This window comes from Salvelinus alpinus, chromosome 24, assembly GCF_045679555.1.
Source record: "Salvelinus alpinus chromosome 24, SLU_Salpinus.1, whole genome shotgun sequence".
Lineage (NCBI taxonomy): Eukaryota > Metazoa > Chordata > Actinopteri > Salmoniformes > Salmonidae > Salvelinus > Salvelinus alpinus.
Genome location: NC_092109.1, coordinates 16461461 through 16487585, shown reverse-complemented (window position 1 = coordinate 16487585; position 26125 = coordinate 16461461). Strand labels below are relative to the sequence as shown.

The window sequence follows — 26125 nt, the reverse complement described above, 5'->3', positions numbered from 1 at the left end:
GAATAATTTACCAGATAGTATCAAGAGCAAACAATTAACTCAGTAGCTATGTTTTCATTCGAAAAATAACATATTACATCTTTCACTGTAAATATATTGGCCTTATCAATGAAATAAAACACGTAATTACTTAGCTGCTGGCTCTAAAATAACTTCACAAGATTAACAGAGGAGAAAACTCAGGCTGGACGAGGGGTTTTGAAGTATACATGTCTCTGTCGAAAGTTATTTCACAATCACATGGTAGAGCATTCAACATACAAAAAGAGAGCGTAGTAGCTAATAAAATGACAGATTATGTGTTATTTATTATCAACATCAATAAATAATTAATTCCGTTTTTTCTCATCAGAATATCGGGGAATGAGAGGTTTCATTTACGTCCGGTGTTTTCCATCTTGAAGTTGAATTGACGAATCTGCACATGTGAACTATAAATCATATTTACTAACTTTTCCAACATGGCTGCACATGTCAGATATGTTTTTTGTGAGTATGTTTATTGTGTCATTTCGCACCTCTTTTTTTAAACAAGAAAGAAAGACTTTGTAGTACGACAATAATTAAACGATAGTGATATAACCTATCTAACGTTAGTTAGCGCACTAGCTTTATTTTACGTGTTTTCACGTGCTAATTTGGAATGTATCGGCGCGGCGGGGGCAAGAGGGACCACAACAACAAGACGGTGAAGAAGAATGAGAGCGACAGCAAAAAATATGCCGAACTTTTGGTGTTCGGCTATGCCTGCAAGCTGTTCCGGGACGACGAGAGGGCTCACTTCCACGAGCAGGGCAAACAGCTCATACCATGGATGGGGGACAAGAACATCCTGATTGATAGGTCGGTTGAACAAACCTAGACGGAATTGTTATCCTAACCAACTTTCCTAATCAGATCTGTCTTTCGAAGGGACCGATCGGATTATTGTTTTGCTGAAGGCGTAGTTTTCCAAATATAACTGTCACATGAAAGTACAAGTGTGTGCGAACCATTTTATCTAGCTTCCTTAAAAATGTCAGTTTTGGCCTCATGAAACCGAAGATGCATTAGCTATTAACAAAAGGTAGCAGAGGCTTCCTCCACTATTTGGGTCATATTTCAACAGTGAACAAGCTCTACATGAGACTGAAAGTTGTCTAAAATTGCCCCTTATAAACTTGCCTCTAATTTACGGATACATCAATGTACTTGTTTACAGGGCTTTGGACTATAGATCGTCTACAAGTTATATTGTATTCAACTTTGTATTACTTAACTGCCCATTGCCCTTTTTAAGGGAGGCTTATGCGTCTTGGTGTATTTGTATTTGCTCTGGTAGCTTCAACATGAGAATATTCAGTTAAGTATTGTATTCATTTCAGTTTCTTCCACCACAATTTGGATGTAAAAAAAACGAAGATCTCTAAATGCCTTTCACTAAACTGAATTCAAATGAGAACTTCAAACCTTACCAACAAGTCACCAAGAAATTGAATTTGTTGATAATACCATGGCAAATTCAACCCAAACTACTACTGTATGTCAAATATGTGAATTAAGGTGGTTCACAGTAATTAATGTAAAAATGTAGGCGCTTATACTGTTGACTGCCAAGTATCCCATCTCAGTTGTTTCCCTTTTGCTTTCAGTTGTTCATTTCTAATAACATTTTCTTGCAGGCTGTAGAGCATGTTGGCAATGATGACCTGTAAAAGTAGTTGTTTATTTGGAAATAAACCCACTTGATCCATGAAGGGGGGGACATTATGTTGGCCCTTCATGGTCTCGTTGAGCCACCTTAATCTTCTTGGGCCTGTCTCTTGTTTCCAATGTATGTGTGTGTCTCTCTATCACATAACCAGCCCTTATTTCCCCAGCTAGTAGCCTAAGGCTAAGGGGTCCTGCCTGACCCCCCAATGCCAACCCCACTTCTCTCTTTCGAAGAAGGAACTCTGGAGAGGTGGAAGAGGGGAGCGAACGCAGGAAAATATCGTCCGTTTGGGTTCTTACGGATAGGTATTTATGTGCTCGGGTTTGTGTGGATGTACCTTTTTTACAGATATAGGAGAAGTGGTGAGTGTTATAGGGGGGAAACTTGAACCTTGTAAGGTAAGAGGCGAGTTGTTTTCTTTTGGTTTGTTTCTGTGTTCATGCAGGGCTGTTGCTCCGTAGCAATTTGTTGAGAGAGGAATGAGATTCACTGAGTAAGTTTGCCAGAAAACTGCACTAGAGAGCCTTTGTCGGGAGTTGTTCAGGTTATTGTGTCTGTATTGTGACGAGATTGCTCTGTTCCAGTACCATACACTCCCTCATGAAAGACTTGTGACTGAGGTAGTACGTTTTGTTGTTAAAAACTCTTTGTTTTAGGGTCCTACCTGTGTTGGTAAGTAGGTCCATGAGTTGTCTTTTCTCTCAATTGGCTTGCTCCATGTCTCTAACCCCTCTCTTCACCCTACAGGTATGATGGGCGTGGTCACTTACATGACCTCTCCGAGTACGACGCGGGCTCGTGGAACAGAGACTACCAGCTGTCCGAGGAGGAGGCCAGGATCGAGGCCTTGTGTGATGAGGAGCGGTACCTGGCCATGCACACAGACCTGCTGGAGGAAGAAGCCAGACAAGGTAGGCCTATCAGATTCCCAGCTGGGGGCTCATCTGGATAAGCTGTGGAAGACAGTGGTGAATTCATTATTTCACGAAGTGCTCATGCGTTTCAATCGCACATTTGTGGAGACATTCAGCCTTTGCATTTGCCATCTGTTTCAGATGACTGGAAGTTCTAACTGAAAGGAAAACAAAAACACTATGCAACAATTAGGTTCTACATAAGGTGCCAAAGTGAATAATGGAATGAATCCCCTTATGTTCACCGGGCAGAATGAGCTTTCAAAAGGCTGTAGTTTCAGTGATGTATTCTGCAACACCTCCATCATCAACACAATGTTTTCAGGCACTGGAAGGTTGTTTTGATTACAGTATGCTAATGTGCCCTTCTCTCTGTACTGGCAACAGAAAGGCCATGTTATCCTAGGTAATAACCTCGGTTCAATTTCCACATTCTGATCTGATTCCTATTTGGATGGCAAAGAAAAGTATGGTAGTAAAGCTATGTCAAAGATGGTGAGAGGGTAGATTCTAAGTAGCCGAAAGTACGGGGGTCATTTCAGTGCATGCAGACCCTCTAGTAAGTAGGTTTGCGAGGTCCATGATAGGGCTGGGCGATATGGCCAAAATATCATATGGTATTTTTCTAATTTTTGATGGTATTTTATGTTTTTGATTAATAAAAGTTCTAAATTTGCTTTGAGTAGTGCGTGACCCTAGGGTGGAAACATATATTCTAAATTATTTCAATGGGTCTTTCTCCATTCGTATTGTTTTATACTGTTCAATTCAACTTCAACCTAAAATAATTTCCTGCGGTATTCATACATTTCTGCTTTTCCTGCACTCATTTGAGATAATTTCCACACTGCCACAATATGGGCAAAATACCAGGCCTTATTTTTAACCAAATCTTGCAATTTAGATCAAAACACTTAGGTGAACTTTTGCAATCATGGAAATAGAATATTTATTATAATTCTATAGTTAGAATATAAATAATAGTGGGCACTCTGAATATAGTGTTGTTTGACATGACAACGAATGAAAATGCCATGGACGAGTTATTGTGACAGTGTAGGAACCAAAGTGATGTTCCGTGTTTCCTAGGGGACCCTATAATCTTTGGCTACATTAAATCTTTGTTCATATAGCCAACATATTCATGCTTTGCCTATTCGTCTTTGGTTTAGAAGACACTGTTGCACAAACAACATGCTAATTTAAGCCTCCACCAGTACTGGTATCAGGCTGTATCAGCTAGCTACATTTGCTCTGACTTAGTAGCTAGCCAGCTAACTAGCGATTAGCAATAGTGGCTAACACGATTTAGCTTCACTTGCTAAGAAAATACAAACTAGCTGTTTGCAGATGTAAGAAACACAAACTAATATTGTAATTATAGAACGCTTGTGGATTTATATTAAGATCAAATTGGAAAAAACATTGTTGTCAGTAACATTGTTGCATGTGCAGGGGCGGTAGGTAGACTAGTGGTGGTTACAGCGTTGGGCCAGTAACCGAAAGGTAAAAATCTGTTGTTCTGCCCCTGAACAAGGCAGTTAAGAATTTGTTATTAACTGACTTGCCTAGTTAAGTGAAGGTTAAATAAAAAATGTGCTGCATTGACCATGTCTTGTTGTCAAGCAACAACAAATGCGCTCCTTGAGTAACGGGGTGGGACTGGGTCTGTGTGGAGAGCAGAGAGGGATGTCTCAAGTAGTAGAGTAAACTATAAAAATGGACTTTACACACGCCGATTCACATTTAACAAACCAAACATTCAAATACAGTATAGAAGGTACAGTCGTGGCCAAAAGTTTTGAGAATGACACAAATATTAATTTTCATCAAGTCTGCTGCCTCAGTGTCTTCAGATATTTTTTGTCAGATGTTACTATGGAATACTGAAGTATAATTACAAGCATTTCATAAGTGTCAAAGGCTTTTATTGACAATTACATGAAGTTGATGCAAAGAGTCAATATTTGCAGTGTTGACCCTTCTTTTTCAAGACCTCTGCAATCCGCCCTGGCATGCTGTCAATTAACTTCTGGGCCACATCCTGACTGATGGCAGCCCATTCTTGCATAATCAATGCTTGGAGTTTGTCAGAATTTGTGGGGTTTTGTTTGTCCACCTGCCTCTTGAGGATTGACCACACGTTCTCAATGGGATTAAGGTCTGGGGAGTTTCCTGGCCATGAACCCAAAATATCGATGTTGTATTCCCCGAGCCACTTAGTTATCACTTTTGCCTTATGGCAAGGTGCCCCATCATGCTGGAAAAGGCATTGTTCGTCACCAAACTGTTCCTGGATGGTTGGGAGAAGTTGCTCTCGGAGGATGTGTTGGTACCATTCTTTATTCATGGGTGTGTTCTTGGGCAAAATTGTGAGTGAGCCCACTCCCTTGGCTGAGAAGCAACCTCACACATGAATGGTCTCAGGATGCTTTAAAGTTGGCATGACACAGGACTGATGGTAGCACTCACCTTGTCTTCTCCGGACAAGCTTTTTTCCAGATGCCCCAAACAATCGGAAAGGGGATTCATCAGAGAAAATGACTTTACCCCAGTCCTCAGCAGTCCAATCCCTGTACCTTTTGCAGAATATAAGTCTGTCCCTGATGTTTTTTGTGGAGAGAAGTGGCTTCTTTGCTGCCCTTCTTGACACCAGGCCATCTGCCAAAAGTCTTCGCCTTACTGTGCGTGCAGATGCACTCACACCTGCCTGCTGACATTCCTGAGCATGCTCTGTACTGGTGGTGCCCCAATCCCGCAGCTGAATCAACTTTAGGAGACGATCCTGGCGCTTGCTGGACTTTCTTGAGCGCCATGAAGCCTTCTTCGCAACAATTGAACCGCTCTCCTTGAAGTTCTTGATGATCCAATAAATGGTTGATTTAGGTGCAATCTTACTGGCAGCAATATCCTTGCCTGTGAAGCCCATTCTGTGCAAAGCAATGATGACGGCATGTGTTTCCTTGCAGGTAACCATGGTTGACAGAGGAAGAACAATGATTCCAAGCACCATCCTCCTTTTTGAAGCTTCCAGTCTGTTATTCGAACTCAATCAGCATGACAGAGTGATATCCAGCCTTGTCCTCCTCAACACTCACACCTGTGTTAACAAGAGAATCATTGACATGATGTCAGCTGGTCCTTTTGTGGCAGGGCTGAAATGCCGTGGAAATATTTTTTTGTGATTCAGTTAATTTGCATGGCAAAGAGGGACTTGGCAATTAATTGCAATTCATCTGATCACTCTTCATAACATTCTGGAGTATATGCAAATTGCCATCATACAAACGGAGGCAGCAGAATTTGTGAAAATTAATATTTGTGTCATTCTCAAAACTTTTGGCCACGACTGTAGAGTAAAAACCCAAACCGTTCCCTGCATCAATACCGGTATATCATAAAATACGGTATACCGCCCAGCCCTAGTCCATGAAAAAATGGACTAGGGCTAGGGTTTCAGGCAGCCACTGTCTGGTTGAATGACTGATTATAGATTATTGTTGAGACTGACTATGTTTACTGTTTAATTTGTAATTTTCGATGCTAATCAGCATCAGTTGTACTGCCTTGTTATAAACATGCCCTCATGTTGAACTTTTTTCATTAACTTTTAACCACCCTTTGTGTCGTTGTCTGATGCAAAAGTGCCTCTCCTGTCCAAAGATGTATATTTTCTATTGCATTGAGTGGTAAATGCCCATCAGTTGAAACACATTCTAACACTACAACCACTGGGCATCGATAAGGATGGAGGGGGGCATGAGTAAATAAATGGGAGAGTAAAAAAAATGGCTGAGTAATAAAAATAAATAAATCATGAGCAGTCAAAATGGTTGCTTTAGCAGTTCAGGTGTTAAGGCTACAAACACAGACTAGCCTAAGGTTATTTTAGCAATGCTGCAAACTTCATAACAAGGAGTTTGTCACTTATAATGAAATTGCACTGACGATTAGATAAATTAAATCTTACATAAGTGACTGTTTAAGGGAAATATGGTGTTTTAATTCCCAAACTGACAGGATTGCATGAGTCATCATGTAATTTGTGTTACTTTCGTCCCCTCATGCTGTTTGCCCTTGGGTAGTGGGGCTTAAGCAATTATCCATCTGTCCATTGTGGGAACACAAGACACATAAAAAATATTGATAATGTTAGATGTGATTTTGTCTTTCATTCCTCACTGTCCTTTACTATGAGATGAATTGCAATAGAAAAGTGGGGTATTGTAAGACAAGACAAAATTCCATCTGGTTGAGTTTCTGTTATGTCAGCTCACGACACTGTTCACATCCTTGAAACTAGCTAGGATGGATGGCATTATAATTTTGAGTCAATCCACTGATTTTGTCTCATGCTAGAGGCAATCCTTACAGTAGCCTGCTATGACTGTGCTTTCCAATAAATGTACCATACCATTCTCATGACTCTTTTAATATGTATGTGTGTCCCACACAGAGGAAGAATACAAGCGTTTGAGTGAAGCTCTGGCAGATGAAGGCACCTATAACTCAGTGGGCTTCCGCTACAGCGCAGACTACTACGACCCTTCTCAACCCACTGAGGAAGAGGAGGCCAACAGGGAGACTGGTGAACACACACACACAATGATTTATTTTAATCAAATCACATTACAGTCCAAAAGGATTTAAACATTTCACGCATACATATTCACAGTTCCTCACCACTTTCAACCACTGAACATTTCTCCTCTGACCTGCCCTTAGAGGATGAGAGCGGAGAAAGAGAGAAAGCATCTGAACTTTTACACACACACACACACACACACACACACACACACACACACACACACAACAAATGAATACGCTGGTGGAGAGGCTCGCACATTAGCTTCAATGAAAACCCTATGATACATTTTTTATCATGGCAGGCTCCCCGGAGACGCAAACCACTATTTGAAGCCCTGGAGCTATAAAAAAGAAAGCTTTTCAAGATTCAGCTCTGAATGTGAAAAAGTCTTACTGGCTTGCAACTGTACTGACTGTTAATCACCTGTGAGGTCCAGTACTGGGCTCCAGCCCCTCCACTAGGCCCTGTTTTGGCCCACTCTAACCACATGAATACTAAGGCCTGGATCCTGTTTGGTTTCCCAGAGACAGCTTGCACTAGCCAGTCCAAGTATCCACACATGAGGGTAAACCGATTGAGGGTAAACCGATTCCAAAATGTGGACATTGTCTCAAAGCCTGAGGCACTTAGCTAGAGAGTCTGTTATCTCATTGGCGCTAAAGTATCTTTGCTTTGGACTTGACAGTCAATGTTAAGTCGTGACGGTCAGTCCAACATCTTGACTGGCAGCCTAACACTGGGGGAGGGAGTGTTAATGATGAGTGTTAATACACTCTGCTTCACGCCGGGCCTGGCTCTCTCCTCTAATTAGACAGGCGTTCATAACACAGCTAACAGCAAACTGTTCTGCAGCTTGAAGTCTGTTGACAAAAGCCTAAATACCAGGCCTATTTATCAGCCAGGCCACTGCTACTATCAAGACCTAATGTCCCTGACAGCCCAACCATGCTAGCCCACACATTGTCAACGCGGAAATTAACCGTGTACCTATATCCTTAAATAATAGATGTAGGGAAAGCTGGCAGCACTTGTGCCACCCCCCCCCCCCCCCACCCCCTCTCTAGCCAACACCCAGGTGCCCCTTCCTCAGCAGATGGTACAGTACTATTGCTGTGTGTCTGAGTGCTGTCATCAGTACCGTGTAACCTGGCCCAGCGCTGCCTGGGCCAGGTTACAAACCCCCTCGTGTGTGTGTGTGTGTGTGTGTGTGTGGGGTGGGGCGGTCGATTTGTCAGGGATGGAGTTCTCAGCATGAACCAATCATTTGGCTCTGTTGTGGTGCCGGCGCCGGGGCACACCTCGGGCGACTGGCGGAGCGCTTGATTAAATCTGCACAAACAGTGGCGTCCATTAACCGTAAAAAGGTGCAAGAGGAGTCTAGGCTGGGCTCCTTGGCAGCCATTTTTGGCATTAAATGTGCTTACCCCTACATCCATCTGCAGCCTCCCCACAGTGAACCAAAGCATAAAATTGTAATCTAATTTCCAGCTGACTTGTCTGCCTATTATTTCACACTGGGGGGGATGGGGTTGGATGTTGTAAATAATTGTGACATGGACCGCGGCCTCCCAGAAAGTTAAGATTAAGTAAAGCTGAAACTTTGAGTGCCTCGGGCAATGTGGCTGGATGAGAGTGGGTAGAGGAAGGAGAGGAGGAAACGTTGAGTGGCGGTGTTTCACAGTGACTGTAGGGTGAATTCTAATCTATTTTCTTCTCTTCTTCTCTCTCTGACCTTATGGGTTGTTCCCCATCAGAAGAAGCAGAGCCACAGGAGAGCGAGGAACCCTACGTGGCACCCCCGGGCCTGGCGATCCCCCCCGATGTGGAGCTGGTGAGTGCCCTAGACAACGTCCCACTGCTTCATGCTTAAATATACAGGACGGACCACAGGAGTGCAGAATGGGTTTTGGGCAGATCAGAGTCATAACTACATTTGAAAATGGTGGGTCAGGGGGTCAACGGTTCCTTTTCTATAACAATCCCTATTATGGAGCCACAGAGAGAGAATAGGAAGGGAGCAGAGATACCAGCATAACGTAGTCCTAGCTGGTGAGGGCTGTGTGTGAGGTAGTATTGATGTTGTGAGGCCTTTCAGACTGCCTACAGACAGGTGGTGAGGCCAGAGACTAGGAACGATAAGGTGTCTGATCTGGAGGAGGTTATTGAGGTCATCACTCACATCCTGCAGCCTGGGAGGAGACTGAGAAGAGGAGTCTGTGCTGCCTTGGTTTGCATCAGCCAGTATCAGGGGGCCTGCATCCTGACTGACTGTCTCTCTCCATCTCAGTCCACTAGGACAGACTGTCCACTCTTCTGCTGCTGCTTCCCCCATTGACTGCCGCGCGCCTTTCATCTGTAGGCTTCTTCTTATTGTAGACTGGGAGGCTTTCATCTCAGCATGGCCTCGATTTTTTTCTCTCTCGCTCTCTCGCTCTCTCGCTCTCTCTCTCTCTCACACCCTACCCAACTTCAGACTGACGCAAACACACACACACACCCACACACACGAAGTGATTCAATAAAATGCATGTGACAGATAGTTCTCCCTCGCTCTGGCTGTCAAAGCGTCCTCTGTGATGTCCAGAGTAGACACACACTGTGAGACAATGGGCCCACCCACGCCTCAGAATCCTTACCTGCTGATTTCTTTCCACGTGTCCTTGTAATGAGATTTCGATTGGGGACCCAGCAAAGCCCTTCCAATTGCTCTGCCTTGAAACGGTCAATTAGTCAAAGCCAGCACCATTCTCAGAATATCTGATCTGAATTATTAATCTGGGGATGTGGCTGTATTTCCCACACATTATCACAAGTCTGAGTGCTCAGGCAGCACGAGCAGACGGTCTGACATCCTGGGGGCTGGGGAGAAGGAATCAGCTCTCGCTCTGCATCTCTGTGTATCATGACTCCATAAGAAGTTCCTTGTTCCTCATTTATCTTCATAATTGCAAGGTTATTTGCCGCTACGGAGCTTTCTACTCTCGCAAGCGCTCGGAGGCTCTGAATGCATTAGGAGTGTATGTGTAGAGGGACGCTACTACAGAGTGCAGGCCTAAGCTTCTCCTCTCCAAAGGTCTTCATTTATTATTCATTATTTTAGATTAATGAGAATTTTTTTTTTTTACGATTTGTCGCTCTCTCTTTTTTGGTACTCTGAGGGTACCTAACGAAAATGATTCATTGAAAGTACACAGCCTCAGTGATATTTAATAATGTATCACATCAAATCCAAATGATTTCTATTTTGTAAATGTATGTTAAAGTCAAGAAGCCATGGGATAGACCCTTTTTTCCACTCAAATTTTTGCCTAAAATGACTTTCCAAATCTAACTGCCTGTAGCTCAGGCCCTGAAGCAAGGATATGCATATTTTTGGTATCATTTGAAAGGAAACACTTTGAAGTTTGGACTTGGAATGTAGGAGAATATAACACAATAGATCTGGTAGAAGAAAATACAAAGAAAAAAACAACCGTTTTTTTTCAACAACCATCTTTGAAATGCAATAGAAAGGTCCCAGTTCTAGACATCACTCTGGTTGTAATTCCGATGGTGTCCACAATCGAGGTCGACCGATTACGATTTTTCAACGCCGATACCAATTATTGGAGGACCAAAAAAAGCCGATACCGATTAATTTGACAATTTTTTTAAAATTTTATTTGTAATAATGATAATTACAACAATACTGAATTAACAATCATTTTAACTTAATATAATACATAAATAAAATCATAATAGGGAAATTGTTTCACTTCTCTTGCGTTCCGTGCAAGCAGTCAGGGTATATGCAGCAGTTTGGGCCGCCTGGCTCATTGCGAACTGTGTGAAGGCCATTTATTCCTAACAAAGGCCGTAACTAATTTGCCAGAATTGTACATAATTATGACATAACATTGAAGGTTGTACAATATAACAGCAATATTTAGACTTAGTTAATCTGTTAGATAAAATACGGAATGGTTCCGTATTTCACTGAAAGAATAAACGTTTTGTTTTCGAAATGATAGTTTCCGGATTCGACCATTTTAATGACCAAAGGCTCGTATTTCTGTGTGTTATTATGTTATAATTACGTTTATGATTTGATAGAGCAGTCTGACTGAGCGATGGTAGGCAGCAGCAGGCTCGTAAGCATTCATTCAAACAGCACTTTTGTGCGTTTGCATAGGAGCTATTGCGCTGTTTATGACTTCAAGCCTATCAACTCCTGAGATTAGGCTGGTGTAACCGATGTGAAATGGCTAGCTAGTTAGCGTTTCAAATGTCACTCGCTCTGAGACTTGGCGTAGTTGTTCCCCTTGCTCTGCATGGGTAACACTGCTTCGAGGGTGGCTGTTGTCAATGTGTTCCTGGTTCGAGCCCAAGTAGGGGCGAGGAGAGGGACGGAAGCTATACTGTTACACTGGCAATACTAAAGTGCCTATAAGAACATCCAATAGTCAAAGGTATATGAAATATAAATGGTCTAGAGAGAAATAGTCCTAGAATTCCTATAATAACTACAACCTAAAACTTCTTACCTGGGAATATTGAAGACTCATTTTAAAAGGAACCACCAGCTTTCATATGTTCTCATGTTTTGAGCAAGGAACTTAAACGTTAGCTTTCTGAAATGGCACATATTGCACTGTTACTTTCTTCTCCAACACTTTGTTTAACCAAATTGAACATGTTTCATTATTTATTTGAGGCTAAATTGATTTTATTGATGTATTATATTAAGTTAAGATAAGTGTTCATTCAGTATTGTTGTAATTGTCATTATTACAAATAAATAAATAAAATCGGCCGATTAATCGGTATTGGCTTTTTTTGGTCCTCCATTAATCGGTATTGTCGTTGAAAAATCATAATCAGTCGACCTCTACTTTATAGGATATGAAAAAGGATTTTATCTAACAAAACTACACTTCATGATATCTCTGGGACCCTTTTGGATGATAAATCAGAACAAGATTTCAGAATTTAAGTACACATTTCACCTTCAGAGGTGAATTTGTCAAACCTATCGCGGTGAAAAAAGTGTTTTGTTGTTAGGAGCTCTCCTGAAACAATAGCATGGCATTTTTTCACAGTAATAGCTACTGTAAATTGGACAGTGCAGTTATATTAACAAGAATATAAGCTTTCAGCTTATATAAGACACTTATATGTACTTACATTTGTTGTTTCTCTAAAATCTGCGATCTTGACATTTACAACTGTCCCGTTCAATAGGAAATAGAATTTGTCTAACTTTGATTTGGACCCAACAAAAAATTGTCAAAGACTCCAGCCACCCTAGTCATAGACTGTTCTCTCTGCTACCGCATGGCAAGCGGTACTGGAGCGCCAAGTCCTGGTCCAAGAGACTTCTAAACAGCTTCTACCCCAAGCCATAAGACTCCTGAACATCTAATCAAATGGCTACCCAGACTATTTGCATTGCCCCCTCCTCCCCCTCTATTTTAAGCTGCTGCTACTCTCTGTTATCTATGCCTAGTCACTTTAATAACTCTACTTACATGTACATATTACCTCGACTAACCAGTGCCCCCGCACATTTACTCTGTACCGGTACCCCCTGTATATAGTCTCGCTATTGTTATTTTACTGCTGCTCTTTAATTATTTGTAACTTTTTTATTTTTTTTGTGTTATTTTTTTTAGCTGCATTGTTGGTTAAGGGCTTGTAAGTAAGCTTTTCACTGTAAGGTCTACTACACCTGTTGTATTTGTCGCATGTGACAAATAACATTTGATTTTATTTGACCAAGAACACTCAGACAATCAAAATCCAGTTTCATGTCTTGTTGTAAAGTATTAACTTTTTCTTCTTTCCTTCTGAAGTAAGTGCTCCTTCTCTTGTGCCTCAATTATGAAATACAGTTACCTATGTATGAAGGGTCTCAGAGTAGGAGTGCTGATTTATGTTCACCTTTGTTTATTAGATCGTAATGAATAATATTAAATGGACAGGGTGGACCTGATCCTAGATCAGCACTCCTACTCTGAGATTCTTGATACATACGGCCCCAGGTTGTCACCTATCCTTAACCCCACACTGCTTTTGCCCTGCCTCATTGATAACTTTCCTCTCTGCTGACTTAGTGCGTGTGCTCTTCCATTCTCCTCTTCAGCCAGCGACCACCAAAACCCATGCCATCATTGAGAGGACCGCCAACTTTGTGTGCCAGCAGGGGGCCCAGTTTGAGATTGTTTTGAAAGCCAAACAGTCTGGCAACTCCCAATTTGACTTCCTGAACTTCGAACACTACCTGAATCCCTACTACAAACACATCCTGAAGGCCATGAAGGAAGGTCGCTACACCCCTGCATCCGACAAGCAGGACTCACAGGGTAAGTCACAGTGGTCAAAGAGGTTAACAAAAAGAGTTCAAATAGAACGTGTTGTAAATAATGTATGGGATACAGTGATCCCTCGCCACTTCGCGGTTCACTTATCGCGGATTCGCTATTTCGCGGATTTTCATAATGCATTTTTTTTTTTTTTTTTGGTGCATTGTGCTCTGCATTCTGATTCGCTAAAAACTCACTCCCGCTTCTTGTATCAAAACATGCTACGAATTGTGCTATCATTTTGTCGTCTCGTGCAGTTATGTGTACGTACATAAAACAGCTTGGCAAATTTACATTAAGTTGGCCAAATTATCTTGTAATTTCGAACATCTCCTAAACCCATAATGTCGACGAAACGGCCTACACGTGAGTCACTGTATTTGTATACATGTAATAGTTGCTAATTGTAAAAAAAAAAAAAAGTTTTCTATTTCGCGGATTTCACTTATCGCGGGTCATTTTCGGAACGTAACCCCCGCGATAAACGAGGGATTACTGTACATCGTTTTATACTACAATGCATGTGAAATCTTTGAGAACGGGCACAGAATGCATGTTAACAACACAATACATGAACCCGAATTCAGAATGCAAGTACTTGAGACATTAACCATATTCTTTATTCATACTTCAATGTCTTTCTATAGACTCTGATGATTCTGACGATGATGGGGATGGGAACTACCTCCACCCCAGCCTGTTTGCTCCTAAGAAGAGTTCTCGCCTTGAGGAGCTGATGAAGGTAAGGACCAGATCTGTGACTGTCATGGAATTTTGGATCACAGTTATTGGTCAGCCAAATGACTGCGGTCAATGTAATAACCATTCGAATAGCAAAAATAAATAATAATAATATTTTTAAGACAAACATTTTATCCTCTCCTCCGCTCCTGACCGCATGTGCTACCATAGAAATAGAAGTCAATGATGGCATAATGGGTGGACTGGCGCCCATTGCGAGTGTTCCCATAAGAGCAAAGCAGAAAGGAAAAGCAGGAAGTGTAACCGTCAGTATGTGCTGTTATTTGTTCATTCAACTCAACTGACATTACAAAAAATACATTCCATTGCATGAGCCATTTTAGTTAAACCACCTAGAGTCGATGTCCGCACCCCCACAAAAATCAAATTAGCATAATACAAATATCCCCATCAAAATCCCGTCTGTTTAATGCAACCGCTGTGTCAGATTTAAAAAAAACTTTACGGAAAAAGCAGACCATGCAATAATCTGAGACGGCGCTCAGAACAATAGCCAAATTAGCCGCCATGTTGGAGTGAACAGAAACCAGGAAATACATGATAAATGTTTCCTTACCTTTGATGAACTTCATCAGAATGCAGTCCTAGGAAACCCAGGTCCACAATAAATGCTTGATTTGTTCGATAATGTCTGTTATTTATGTCCAATTAGCTACTTTGGTTAGCGCATTTGGTAAACAATTCCAAAGTCACAAAGCGCGTCCACTATAACGTGATGAAATGTCCAAAAGTTCAATGACAGTCAGTAGAAACATGTCAAACGATGTACTGAATCAATCTTTAGAATGTTGTTAACATACATCTTGAATAACGTTCCAACCGGAGAATTAGATTGACATCAGTTGAGCGATGGAACGGAGCTGCCTATCACGTGAACGCATGTGGTCAAAGCATGGTCAGCTCGTGGCAGTGGTGACTAATTCCTGTCTCCTCCGGCCCTCCTTCACATTAGAGTCATCAGACAAAGTTCTATTGACTGTTGACATCTAGTGGAAGCCGTAGGAAGTGAAAACTCATCCATATCTCGCTGTAATTTCAATGAGAGCTTGGTTGAAAACCTGCCACCCTCAGAAAAAATCCAAACAGGAAGTGGAACTTCTCAGGTTTTTGTCTGCCATATAAGTTCTGTTATACTCACAGACATAATTCAAACAGTTTTAGAAACTTCAGAGTGTTTTCTATCCAATACTAATAATAATATGCAAATATGAGCAACTGTGACTGAGGAGCAGGCGGTTTACTCTGGGCACCTCTGTGCACCTTTCATCCAAGCAAGCTACTCAATACTGCCCCTTCAGCCATAAGAAGTTAAGCTAGAGAGATCTTTTTGCATGGGCTGCGTCTCAATCCACTGCATCCACCAATGGCGGACTTTTGCTTATGCGGTGGAAGGTGGCCAAGCTAAAGGGGTGTTTGTCATACCATGAGACATCCCAAAAATCATTCTTCTCACGAAAACATCTGTAGCTAATATGACCCTATTATGGAAAGGTGAGAGACTTACGAACACGTACAGCGCATTCGGGAAGTATTCAGATCCACGACTTTTTCCCTATTTTGTTAGGTTACAGCCTTATTCTAGAATGGATTAAACAGCTTTTCCCCCTCGTCAATCTACACACAATACCCCATAATGACAAAGCAAGTGGCGCGCTGGTCTAAGTCACTGCATCGCAGTGCTAGATGTGCCACTAGAGATCCTGATTCGAGTCCAGGCTCTGTCGCACTGGGCACGACCGGGAGACCCATGGGGTTGGCGCACAATTGGCCCAGTGTTGTCCGGGTTAGGGGAGGGTTTGGCTGGCTTGGATGTTCTTGTCCCATCGCACACTAGCGACTCCTGTGGCGCCCCGGGCGCAATTCACGCTGACACGGTTGCCAGGTGTGCAGTGTTTCCTCCGACACATTGGTGCGGTTGGCTTCTGGGTCAAGTGGGCTTTGTGTCAAGAAGCAGTGTGGGTTTTGTTTCGGAGGACGCACTTCGCCTCTCCCGAGTCCGTACGGGAGTTGCAGTGATAGGACAAGACTGTAACTTCCAATTGGATACCACTAAATTGGGGAGAAAAAGGTGTTCAATCTTGGTCCTCAGACTGGGGCGAAGGTTCACCTTCCAACAGGTCAATGACACTAAACACACAGCCAAGACAACGCAGGAGTGGCTTTGGGACAAATCTCTGAATGTTCTTGAGTGGCCCAGCCAGAGGCTGGACATGAACCTGATCGAACAATTCTGGAGAGACTTTGGATGGGCAGCGTCGCTGCACAGCTATTTTCAATCTGACGGCGTTTGAGAGAATCTGCAGGGAAGAATGGGAGAAACTACCCACTACAGGTGTGCCAAGCTTGTTGTGTCATACCCAAGAAGACTCAAGGCTGTAATCACTGCCATAGGTGCTTCAACAAAGTACTGAGTATAGGATCTAAATACTTATGTAAATGTGATATTTAAGTTTTTTTTTTTTTTTTTTTTTTAATAGAAATTTGCAAAAATGTAAAAATCAGTTCTTGCTTTGTCAGTATGGGGTGTTGTGTGTAGATTGAAGAGGAAAAAAGGTATTTAATCAATTTTAGACTAACGTAACAAAATGTGGAAATAGTCAAGGGATCTGAATATTTTACAAATGCACTGTATATTGGACACTCCTTAACTATCTTGTCTAGCTATAAAAAAATAAAAACCTAGGCCAAATTCCCCTCTCTCTCTTTTTGATAGGCTGAGAACATGACTTGGGGCTTTCATCATTTTATGCATGCATAGCTTTCTCCTGATCAAACAATTAATGAATCTAACGAGTTCCATCTCAAAAAGTAGTTTGAATAACCTTAAAACGAATGGTAGCCAGGGGTCTAATAATGATAGATGAAAAAATGTAAATAGCCAATAGAAAAATCTAATGACAAGTTTAAGCTTATTAAGAAAGAAATGATCCCTCCATGCAATACTGAAAACCAAATGTTAAAGCTATGAACCGTAGCCTATTTCCCAAATATTCCAATAGCCCAAGAAGGTGTTGTCCTAAAGTTGCTGCTTTCAAAAAGAACAAGAATGAAAGTCGGGAGTTTATAAGCATAGGTTATTCTCTATCACAGCCTTATGAGCGATTGAACAAACAATATTAAGAGAGGACGATGAGGCAAGTAAAGCAATTATTAGTTAGTTCTGAAAACGGTGGTTAAAAAAATAATGCAATAATGTGTATCACGTTTTATGAGTAAATAATCACTGTAGGACAGGCCTGGGAAAAGGCGGAATCATGCTCAGATTACATAAAGAATTTGTGATAGTAAAGTTTTGAAAAACGTATTTGTTTTACAAATTTAAAGCCCAATGAATACTTGCCTTTGTATATTGATTTAACTCCCACCGCTTGTGGGACATTTATTTTGAAGGCACGTATAAATAACATCTGCAGGAGGACAGACTGACTGACAGGCTGACACACGTCACAGTTACAAATAGTAGCTAGCTAGAAATTGTGCAAAAATTCGTTTTTCTAAGAAAAGGAAAGTAGACCATGAATGTAGGCTGTTCGAGCAAGAGTGGACAACAAAATATTTATTTATTGAGGTATCAGGGAAAGCTTAGTATGCAAAAAGGTCATCACTGTCTTGAAAGACTACAACTTGTCTTGACACTTCCAGACGAAGCATGCAGAGAATTATGGGAATGTATTCTGGGCAGAGGGCAAATGCATCGGAACAGTTGCTTTCTCAGTTGCAAAAGGTCATGCAGATCTCCCCTACCACACAAACGTGAGATGGCTGAGTTTGGGGAAGAGCTTAAAAGGGTGTGGGAGTCGGAGATTGCTGAGTTTTTGCAAATTAAAGGAAAATATGTGGATTTCCCTCAACTGCAAGATAAAGAATGGTTGGCTGATTTTTGCCTTCACCGTGGACATCATGGCCCTCATGAATGAACTGAATTCCAGTCTGATGCAGTGATTGGAGAACTATTTAAAACAATATCACTGACGAGGTTCTATGCATCTCTCGATAAACAAAACTTTCCAAAGATTAGGAGTCATGCTCAGAAAGATGTTTGTACTGTTTGGGTCAACCTATGTATGTGAACAGACATTTTCAGTGATGAAATATAGCAAGTCAAGGCAAAGATCATCTCTTACTGACTCTAACTTAGCAATTCTGTGCATTGCGAAGTCAGAAACTATACCTGACTTCACTGCTCTAGTCAGAGGCTTCACTCCTCACACTGATTGAGTAGTTTAAATGTAATGTTGAGCACTCTCTCTTTCTTGTTTTTTTGTGCATACCTGTTGATGAGTTCTGTCCGTGGTGCTGAATGCACAGTGTACTTTTCCCTCTGTGTAGTTCATTGCATGTTGAATAATGAAAATACCTACCAAAAGGAGAAAATTAATGTGGTTTATTTCTGTGCATGTAAAATAAGTAGCATATCTGGATGTGATTTACAGTAGATATATCTGTCAACACAGTCATACACATGATGTATAATCCTGTAATATTATTCTGGCCCGCGATGGCAAAAATATTTTCTAATGTGGCCCTCCATGGAAAATAATTGCCCAGGCCTGCGATAGGACAAAGGTTGACATCGCCCAACCCTAGCTGAGATAATTGGATATGAGAAGGCATTATTGTGAAAAGCACTTGAAGTCTCCACCATATTGCTTTGGTATGTCTTATTTAGACATAGTTATCTTGGCTTTGAAGGGAATAAAGAAACCATAAAACTATGGAATTAGTTCATCTCTTGGCCTTTCTAGAGCAATTACCTCCCATCCATACGGGCTTTGCCCGTTCAAGCCAACCCACAATTTGTCTAACTGCTTATACTGTATTTTTTTTTTTTATAGGGTTTGACCATTTGCTAATTACGCCCGTGGTTAGGTTTTTAATGTTCAAAAGCCCATAGACTTTTGAATTAATCACACATTACTGTTAAGTTGTTGTATTCAACAGCATAATTGGGCCTGATTTCAAAGTGTGTCTCACTTCAAAGTGCTTAGATTTTTGTGGTTGAGGATGAGCTACCATCAAGTCTTTTTCTCCTCATCTCTTGATTTAATATTCTGTATGTTTAATCACTGTCACTTGTTGTAATTCCGAGTGAATCGCACAGAATAAATGAAGAGATAAAAGGCTCTTAAATAAACCAATGTGATCAGATTTTCGTCCCAAATTTAAAAAGGGCTCAATCCTTTAAACGTACATTTAATTTTTTCCCCCATTTTACTTTAATACCTGAAAATCAAGAGTCCCGTCTTTCCTTTTAGATCTTTTGAAGTCTGTTCTTTTAAAGGATTTTGATAACTTGTATGTCAACTCTTATTGCACACACATGGCTAGAAACACCTGTATAAATCATCAGTGTACATGTTTATATATTATTCAATTAGTATATTAGTCCAAACTTCATGCTAAATGAGTTGTAATAAGTAGGTCATAACACGACACAGAAATGTATCAGCTAGTTAGAACCATTAGTCTGTCTTGCGTTGTTGTCCTTTCCATCAGCCAGAGGTGTCTCAGTTTCACCGCTTCCTATTGTTGGGGCCGGTTACCTAGTGGTTCAGAGCGTTGGGCCAGTAACTGGAAGGTCAATGGTTCAACTCCCCAAGCCGACTAGGTGAAAAATCTGTCTATGTGCCCTTGAGCAAGACACTTAACCCTTGTTGCTTTGGATAAGAGTGTCTGCTAAATGACTCAAATGTAATTGTTGGGGGTTATGCTGCCAAGTGGTTCTAAGCCTTTTAACCAAATCTATTTGTGTTGTAGCCCCTCCAAGTCATGGACCCAGACCATCCACTGGCAGCGCTGATCCGGAAAACTCAGCAGGAACGTAACGGAGCCGCTGCTGCTGCAGCCGCCATCATGGCAACCAAGCCAGAGGAAGTACCCGCAGAGCCAGCTGTGCCCGCCACACCCGCAGAGTACATCGCTGACCGTGAGTACAGTTTCTCATTTCTGATAGTCGAACTGGGAAACTGTGAAATCCAATATCTGAGGAGCATTCATATTAGCGCAGAGGGAGCCTCTTCATTTCAATTTAGTCCTGGTCCACTTCATTTCTCTCCCCATTTTTTGTATTTTATTTATTTCCCTCTCAATGCAAGCTCAGTCTCTCAGACAGGCAGAGTGGCACTAAATTGTTTAGTATTGAGCACTGAACTCCTAGAGGCAAAAAGAACTGTCCACTTGCTAGAATTCTCAATGTTTAACAAACGTTGCCGTTAATATCAGATTAGAGTCTCTAGGAGGAAAGGTACATTGAATTAGCCTAGCGGCAAACATATATGTCGGACACAGGCACATGTTCCAGCTGTTGCCATGGAGGTGACCTTGCAGCTCATAATGGAAAAGCTCATTAACATGGTCTCCTGTAGGCCCGTGACACTGCTGAAACGTCCTCTTTCAGAAGGTCAATTCCAGAAAGCATTTACATTTACGGCATTTAGCAGACATTCTTATCCAGAGCGATTTACAGGAGCAATTAGGATTAAGTGCTTTTCTCAAGGGCACATCGACAGATTTTTCATCTTGTTGACTCAGGGATTCGAACCACCGCTAGGCTACCTACCGCCCTTCACCTTCAAAGCCTTTGAGGACTGTTCAGCAAAGACTGAATCCAGGAGTGATTTTCACCACTTGACCCTAAGGGATTGTGAGTACTTAAAGGTTCTTAACAGTTCTCAAAGTCTCCAAGAAGGTATTTTTTTTACACGTTTCTTGTCCTGGAATTCGTGCCTAGTTCATTTTCGGATCTGCAGTGAGCTGTTGGTTTGGACGCGCTGACAAACTGTGTTCTCCTTGCTCTTCGTTGACGGCAGTGTTGCTGTTTGTTTTGCTCTGAACGCCGGTGGATAGAATCCAAAGTTGCTTTTCTGGCAGCTCCACAGATGTTTGCTTCCTCTAAATGCAGACATCATTTCCACTTGCTTATCTGTTCTCTTCTGGCTGACACTCACACACACACACACACACACACACACACACACACACACACACACACACACACACACACACACACACACAACACTCTGCCAGCCTAGGAAAGAGCAGCTGCATAGCTCTCTCTCGCTTGACCCAAACACTTGAAGACATACACTGTTATTTAGCTCATGCACAGTTTATCCTAAGGAACACGCACAAGAACACTCTTAACTTTAACTCACTGCATGACTGTACTGTTCCTCCAGCAAATCTAGTGCAGAAATTGCAACGTCACAGAATCACTAGTCTCTTGGGGCCATTCACATACTTTCCGAGGCTACAGAATCTCCATCTAATTTCTTGGCTTCTTTAAACCTTAGCAGTTTTCTCTCTACTGTCTGCATTAGTTCTAGGTGATGGATGGTGAAGGTGCTGGGCGTGATATGGCGTGCCAGGCTATCTCTAAACGGCCTTGAGAGATGTTCCTCGCAATTTGACTCCTTATTTCCCAGGGTCAACCCTGTCTTCCCTCTTTGTCTGGTGCTTGGGAGAGACGGCTCAAGCTGAGTGAGCTGATTTGTCTTAATTAGCTGGACTGGAAGAGCTCCACTGGTTTGCTGTGGTAGGAGAGAGAGAAAAAGAGACAACGATGCCACAGCACCGCACAGCAGCACAGACATGGATTTTTAATGCGCTGGCTTACGGCGACAAGATGATCATTTTGGAGAGATTTTGCTCCCGTAGATCCGACTTTTATTTCTGTGTATGGCGCTGGTTCTCTGAGAGAATCCCTGTAAACAGACTGGAGAGGATCAAAGGCACCAGAGGAATATCCTCCAGTTTCTGCCAATGACTAGCGTATTGAATGAGAATTAGGCAAGAGGGGTTTAGAAGCGTGCAGCATTGCAGCACCTTGAATTCGTTATAACTTTGCTAGCTCTTCAACGGGACAATTGGGCCTAGTTGCTATTGGGCCGAATGTTTTGTGGCGTCATCTGACCTCAAACGACCACTTATTCCCTTCTATTCCTCTGGTCTATGGATTCTCTGTTGTAATACAAGCACATTCTACATTCCAATACAGTGAACGAGAAGCATATTAGATAATTTGCATCATCACTGAAGACAACTCTTCCTAGAAATGTAGAGAAGCTGTCAAGACTGCACTAGGGGACTGGGCTTTTCTATATTGAGACTGGGCTATTCTTTCTGTCCTGTTGGGTGACATGCATCCCATTCTCTCTTGACCTCAGAGGCCCAGATGAGGTAATGCAGCCTACTGTTACACCCTGTTAGTTTAACAGTCCACAGACAAGCATCTCACAATACTGCACTGTACATCCATCCACAATGACTCACCAACACTCCTCCTCAAAGCAGTCCGTCCACTTATCCGTTTCACGCACCTCGCCTGTGCTCATTGGCCACTACCGATCCGTGTGTGTGACACTTACAAATTCATTAATGCAATTTATTTATCCTATAGACAGTTATGGAGGGGGACCTTTGAACTCTGATTGTGTAGCACAGGGAAGCTGGCTGCTACCAATGAATGTTTTTCCTGCTGAGCAACCCTTCTGGCCATGGATCGTTATGCATTCATAAAGTGGGCTGTTTTATTACCAAGCAGAATCCCTCCCTTGTTCTCTGGCCGACCTTTAGTTTTGCCCTAGAGACCAGCATATAGCACAGGGACGGAGTTAAAGTTATTCTATTCTATCACCCCGTGTTTGGATTGCAATCCCAGGTTCAGTGTTGTAAGCACCTCCCCAGACACTTAGCTTGTCTGATGGGTATTGATTGAAGACTGGCTTCTTGAACCCCAGCTATCTGGAGGAGAGGTGTTTGTGCTCATGGGGCTGTGCTCAAGATGCTCCCTATGAAAATGTATTTTTGGAGTGGCTGGAGAAGGAGCAGAACTTTAATGTCTTCTAAAGTTCCAAAGCAAAAAATAATAATATATTTTTAACTGACTTGAGTCAGAAACACAAGGCTTGATAGAATGCTGTAAGGTTGAGGTGGCGGGAGGCAGAGGTGCTGTCTTGGCTCTCAGTGGTGTTGAGGTTAGTGGTTAGAGAAAGCCCAGTGGACGAGGATGGATGTGCTGTAACTGCTTTCAGAGCAGCAGCTCCCCTGCTTAATCCTGCTCTCAAACACTCCAGTCAAATCCTACAGCACTTAAAACAGAGCAGCACAGACATGGCCTTCTTCAGTCCTCCCCTGTCTTTGACTCTCTGTCTCGTGTGTGTGTGTGTGTGTGTGTGTGTGTGTGTGTGTGTGTGTGTGTGTGTGTGTGTGTGTGTGTGTGTGTGTGTGTGTGTGTGTGTGTGTGTGTGTGTGTGTGTGTGTGTGTGTGTGTGTGTGTGTGTGTGTGTGTGTGTGTGTGTGTGTGTGTGTGTGTGTGTGTGTGTGTGTGTGTGTGTGTGTCAGGGTTTCCGTTAGCCGGTAAAAAAAAAAATATATATATATTTAGAGAAGAAGAAAAATCCCATTGCGAAATATTTCTTTTTAACCTATTCATGGATGGAAATACGTTTTGACCAGTCATGTTTATTGGTCTATGGGTTAAATTGGCCCGTGTGTTTATTCATGATGTATGTTATTTATCACACGCATACAGATACAGAGCCTTTGAGCTGAAAATCTGTTAGAAAGTGCTTTTATAAGCCCAATCATTGCACAACAATTCTAAATGCAATCGTGTGTTAAAATCTTTTTTTGGGCCATGATTAAAAGAGCTACTATTTTTATTTCTCAGCTGGTAATTGAAGCGCCCTTCCCATTCGCCATTTAAATGCATAGGCAACGGAAGGTAGGCTTCATCAGCACGTCACACACCAATTTGCAATGAGCTGGAGGCAGTATGCATTTTGAAAACATATAGCTACTTAATTGTTTGAAACCTGAATGTTTTACTACATATTATGAGGCATGTTTTACCTTTCTTCAAAGCTGCCTAGGCAAAATCCGACTATATCCGTGGAGGCAATTATTTTATAAAGACTTCCATATGCCAATGAAGCCAGTAGCCTATTTCTTTTGTTTTCTATTGGTTTTCAACTTTCTTTCATTGCCCGGTAGCCAAATGTTCATTTGTGCGTAGACTACTGCATTGTGAGCGTTGCTGCGCTAATAATGTTAAGAAGTAATAGTTTGTCAAAATGTTAAAGTGAATGTTCTGATCTGTAGAATAGGTCAACTTTTGTACTTTGGGGATAGTAGATTGACATTGGCTCGTAGGTGGCGTGTCCATAAGGCTAGGGGAAGCTTTCCCTAAGTAAATGTAATTAAAATGCCAACATTAAATAGCCTAATTAGCCTACTCCTGTCTATACAGAAATAAAATCCTTCAAAATAGGCTACTAAAGCACGATTTGTCCACAGAGGATCATTAGCTTCCTCTAGCCTTAAAAAAATAATTGTGTATTGTTTTAAATCGCATCACCTACTGTCGGAGGAAAAGGCAGTGCGCACACGGCAAATACCAAATAGATGATTGTTGAGTTGCGATTGTCAGTGAAAAGTACAGGGGCCCAGCCAGGCATATCGCAATATTTAAAAATTATATTACTCGAAAACATGGTTTGGAAAGCAAATAACTATTAGTTTAAAGAGAAGACAATGAAAAGACTCGAATCTGTCTTTTACTTATCAAAATCATTGTTTGGTCAGTGCCACTTAAGTTTTGTTTTTGGACCATTTCCTCCACCAGTTTAGATGGACGTCTTATTCGATGTGTCTCCCCTTCCTAGAGGCCTATTATATAGGCAACATTGTTTTTATTGATCTGTTTGTCTGTGTCAGCAGAGTAGGCTACCTAGTAATTTGTTTTATTTAAAAAGATTATGCTAATGTGTCCAGTCAAATGAATTGCATTAAATGTTTTTTTCCCGTGCAAAGAAAGAAGCGTATCTGATGTAGCCTATAGCCCAGGCCTCTACGTTATACGCCCTCAGCCATGCATTGAACATTTTAGATTTTTTTGTGAACAGGGATTGAGTTATATTATTAGCCTAAATGATGACTATCCAATCTATTATCCCGGAGCACGAGTACAGGACATTACAAGGCTGCATCCTACCGTTCCACGACAGCTGCCGAGCGCTGACACTGTCGTAGTCTATGTGGAGTCAAACGACATTAGGAGGGCTATCTCGGAACTGCTGAAAAAAATTGCTTTTTAAAGAAATGATTCTAGCTCTGAAAGATTCCAAAAAGCGTGGCAGTTATTTCATGCCCGGTACCATCGCTGGGCTGCGGCTGTGAAAGATTCAGCAGGCTACTGGCATTACACCTGGCTAACAGACTACTGTATCTCTGTTGGCATAACTTTTATAGATCACTTTGACACCTTTTGGAAACAGAAGATGCTCTTCAGGAATGATGGAGTCCATCCAAATCATCTTGGCTCCTGGACCCTGTCCATGCATTTCAAGGCTACCTTGAGACAATGACTTGTCAGTGACCCGAGCCATGCTCAGATAACCCCTACCATTATGTCGCTTAGTTGTCGTAGTGCTTCTGCAGATGTACGTTGTCTCAGAAGTGTTGGCAGTCATAATGTAAGTAATCACATTTTTGTCCCTCTAAGTCCTCTGAATGCCTCTGTCAATCCTAGAGCTATCATATGCAGTAATCATGCACCTATGAACCTGAGTTTTACTGAGTCGGTTTGCCCTAGTAGGAAGTCCACTTTGTGCAGCTCACCCTGCACTATCAGCGCAAACATAAATATCACTGTCATGTCTACCTTTTTGATATGCCTCCCTGTAAAGCAATAAAAACAATCAAGAATCCCAGAAAAGTGCAAAAAAATGTCCACATTAACATGTAGCCTAAGAAACAAGGTTCATGAAATCGATAACTTGCTAGTAACAGAACATTAATATACTGGCTATCTCTGAAACTCACTTCG

At 41.8% G+C, this 26125-nt stretch overlaps 1 protein-coding gene across 3 annotated transcripts in view; it reads left to right on the top strand.

Moving 5' to 3' along the window:
• The first annotated feature begins 440 nt into the window (after positions 1-440).
• The window catches only part of LOC139551757 (splicing factor, suppressor of white-apricot homolog), a 127223-nt gene continuing 101538 nt past the window's right edge, over positions 441-26125 (top strand). The window contains exons 1-7 of one of the 3 annotated variants that reach the window (XM_071363070.1): positions 441-843; positions 2441-2604; positions 7064-7195; positions 8953-9026; positions 13317-13536; positions 14184-14278; positions 20056-20224. In XM_071363070.1, the coding sequence (XP_071219171.1) occupies positions 644-843; positions 2441-2604; positions 7064-7195; positions 8953-9026; positions 13317-13536; positions 14184-14278; positions 20056-20224 (1054 nt within the window). In that variant the 5' untranslated portion in view covers positions 441-643. Of the gene's footprint in view, positions 1999-2440; positions 2605-7063; positions 7196-8949; positions 9027-13316; positions 13537-14183; positions 14279-20055; positions 20225-26125 lie in introns of all 3 variants that reach the window. The other 2 variants (XM_071363069.1, XM_071363071.1) reach the window with 2 other exon arrangements.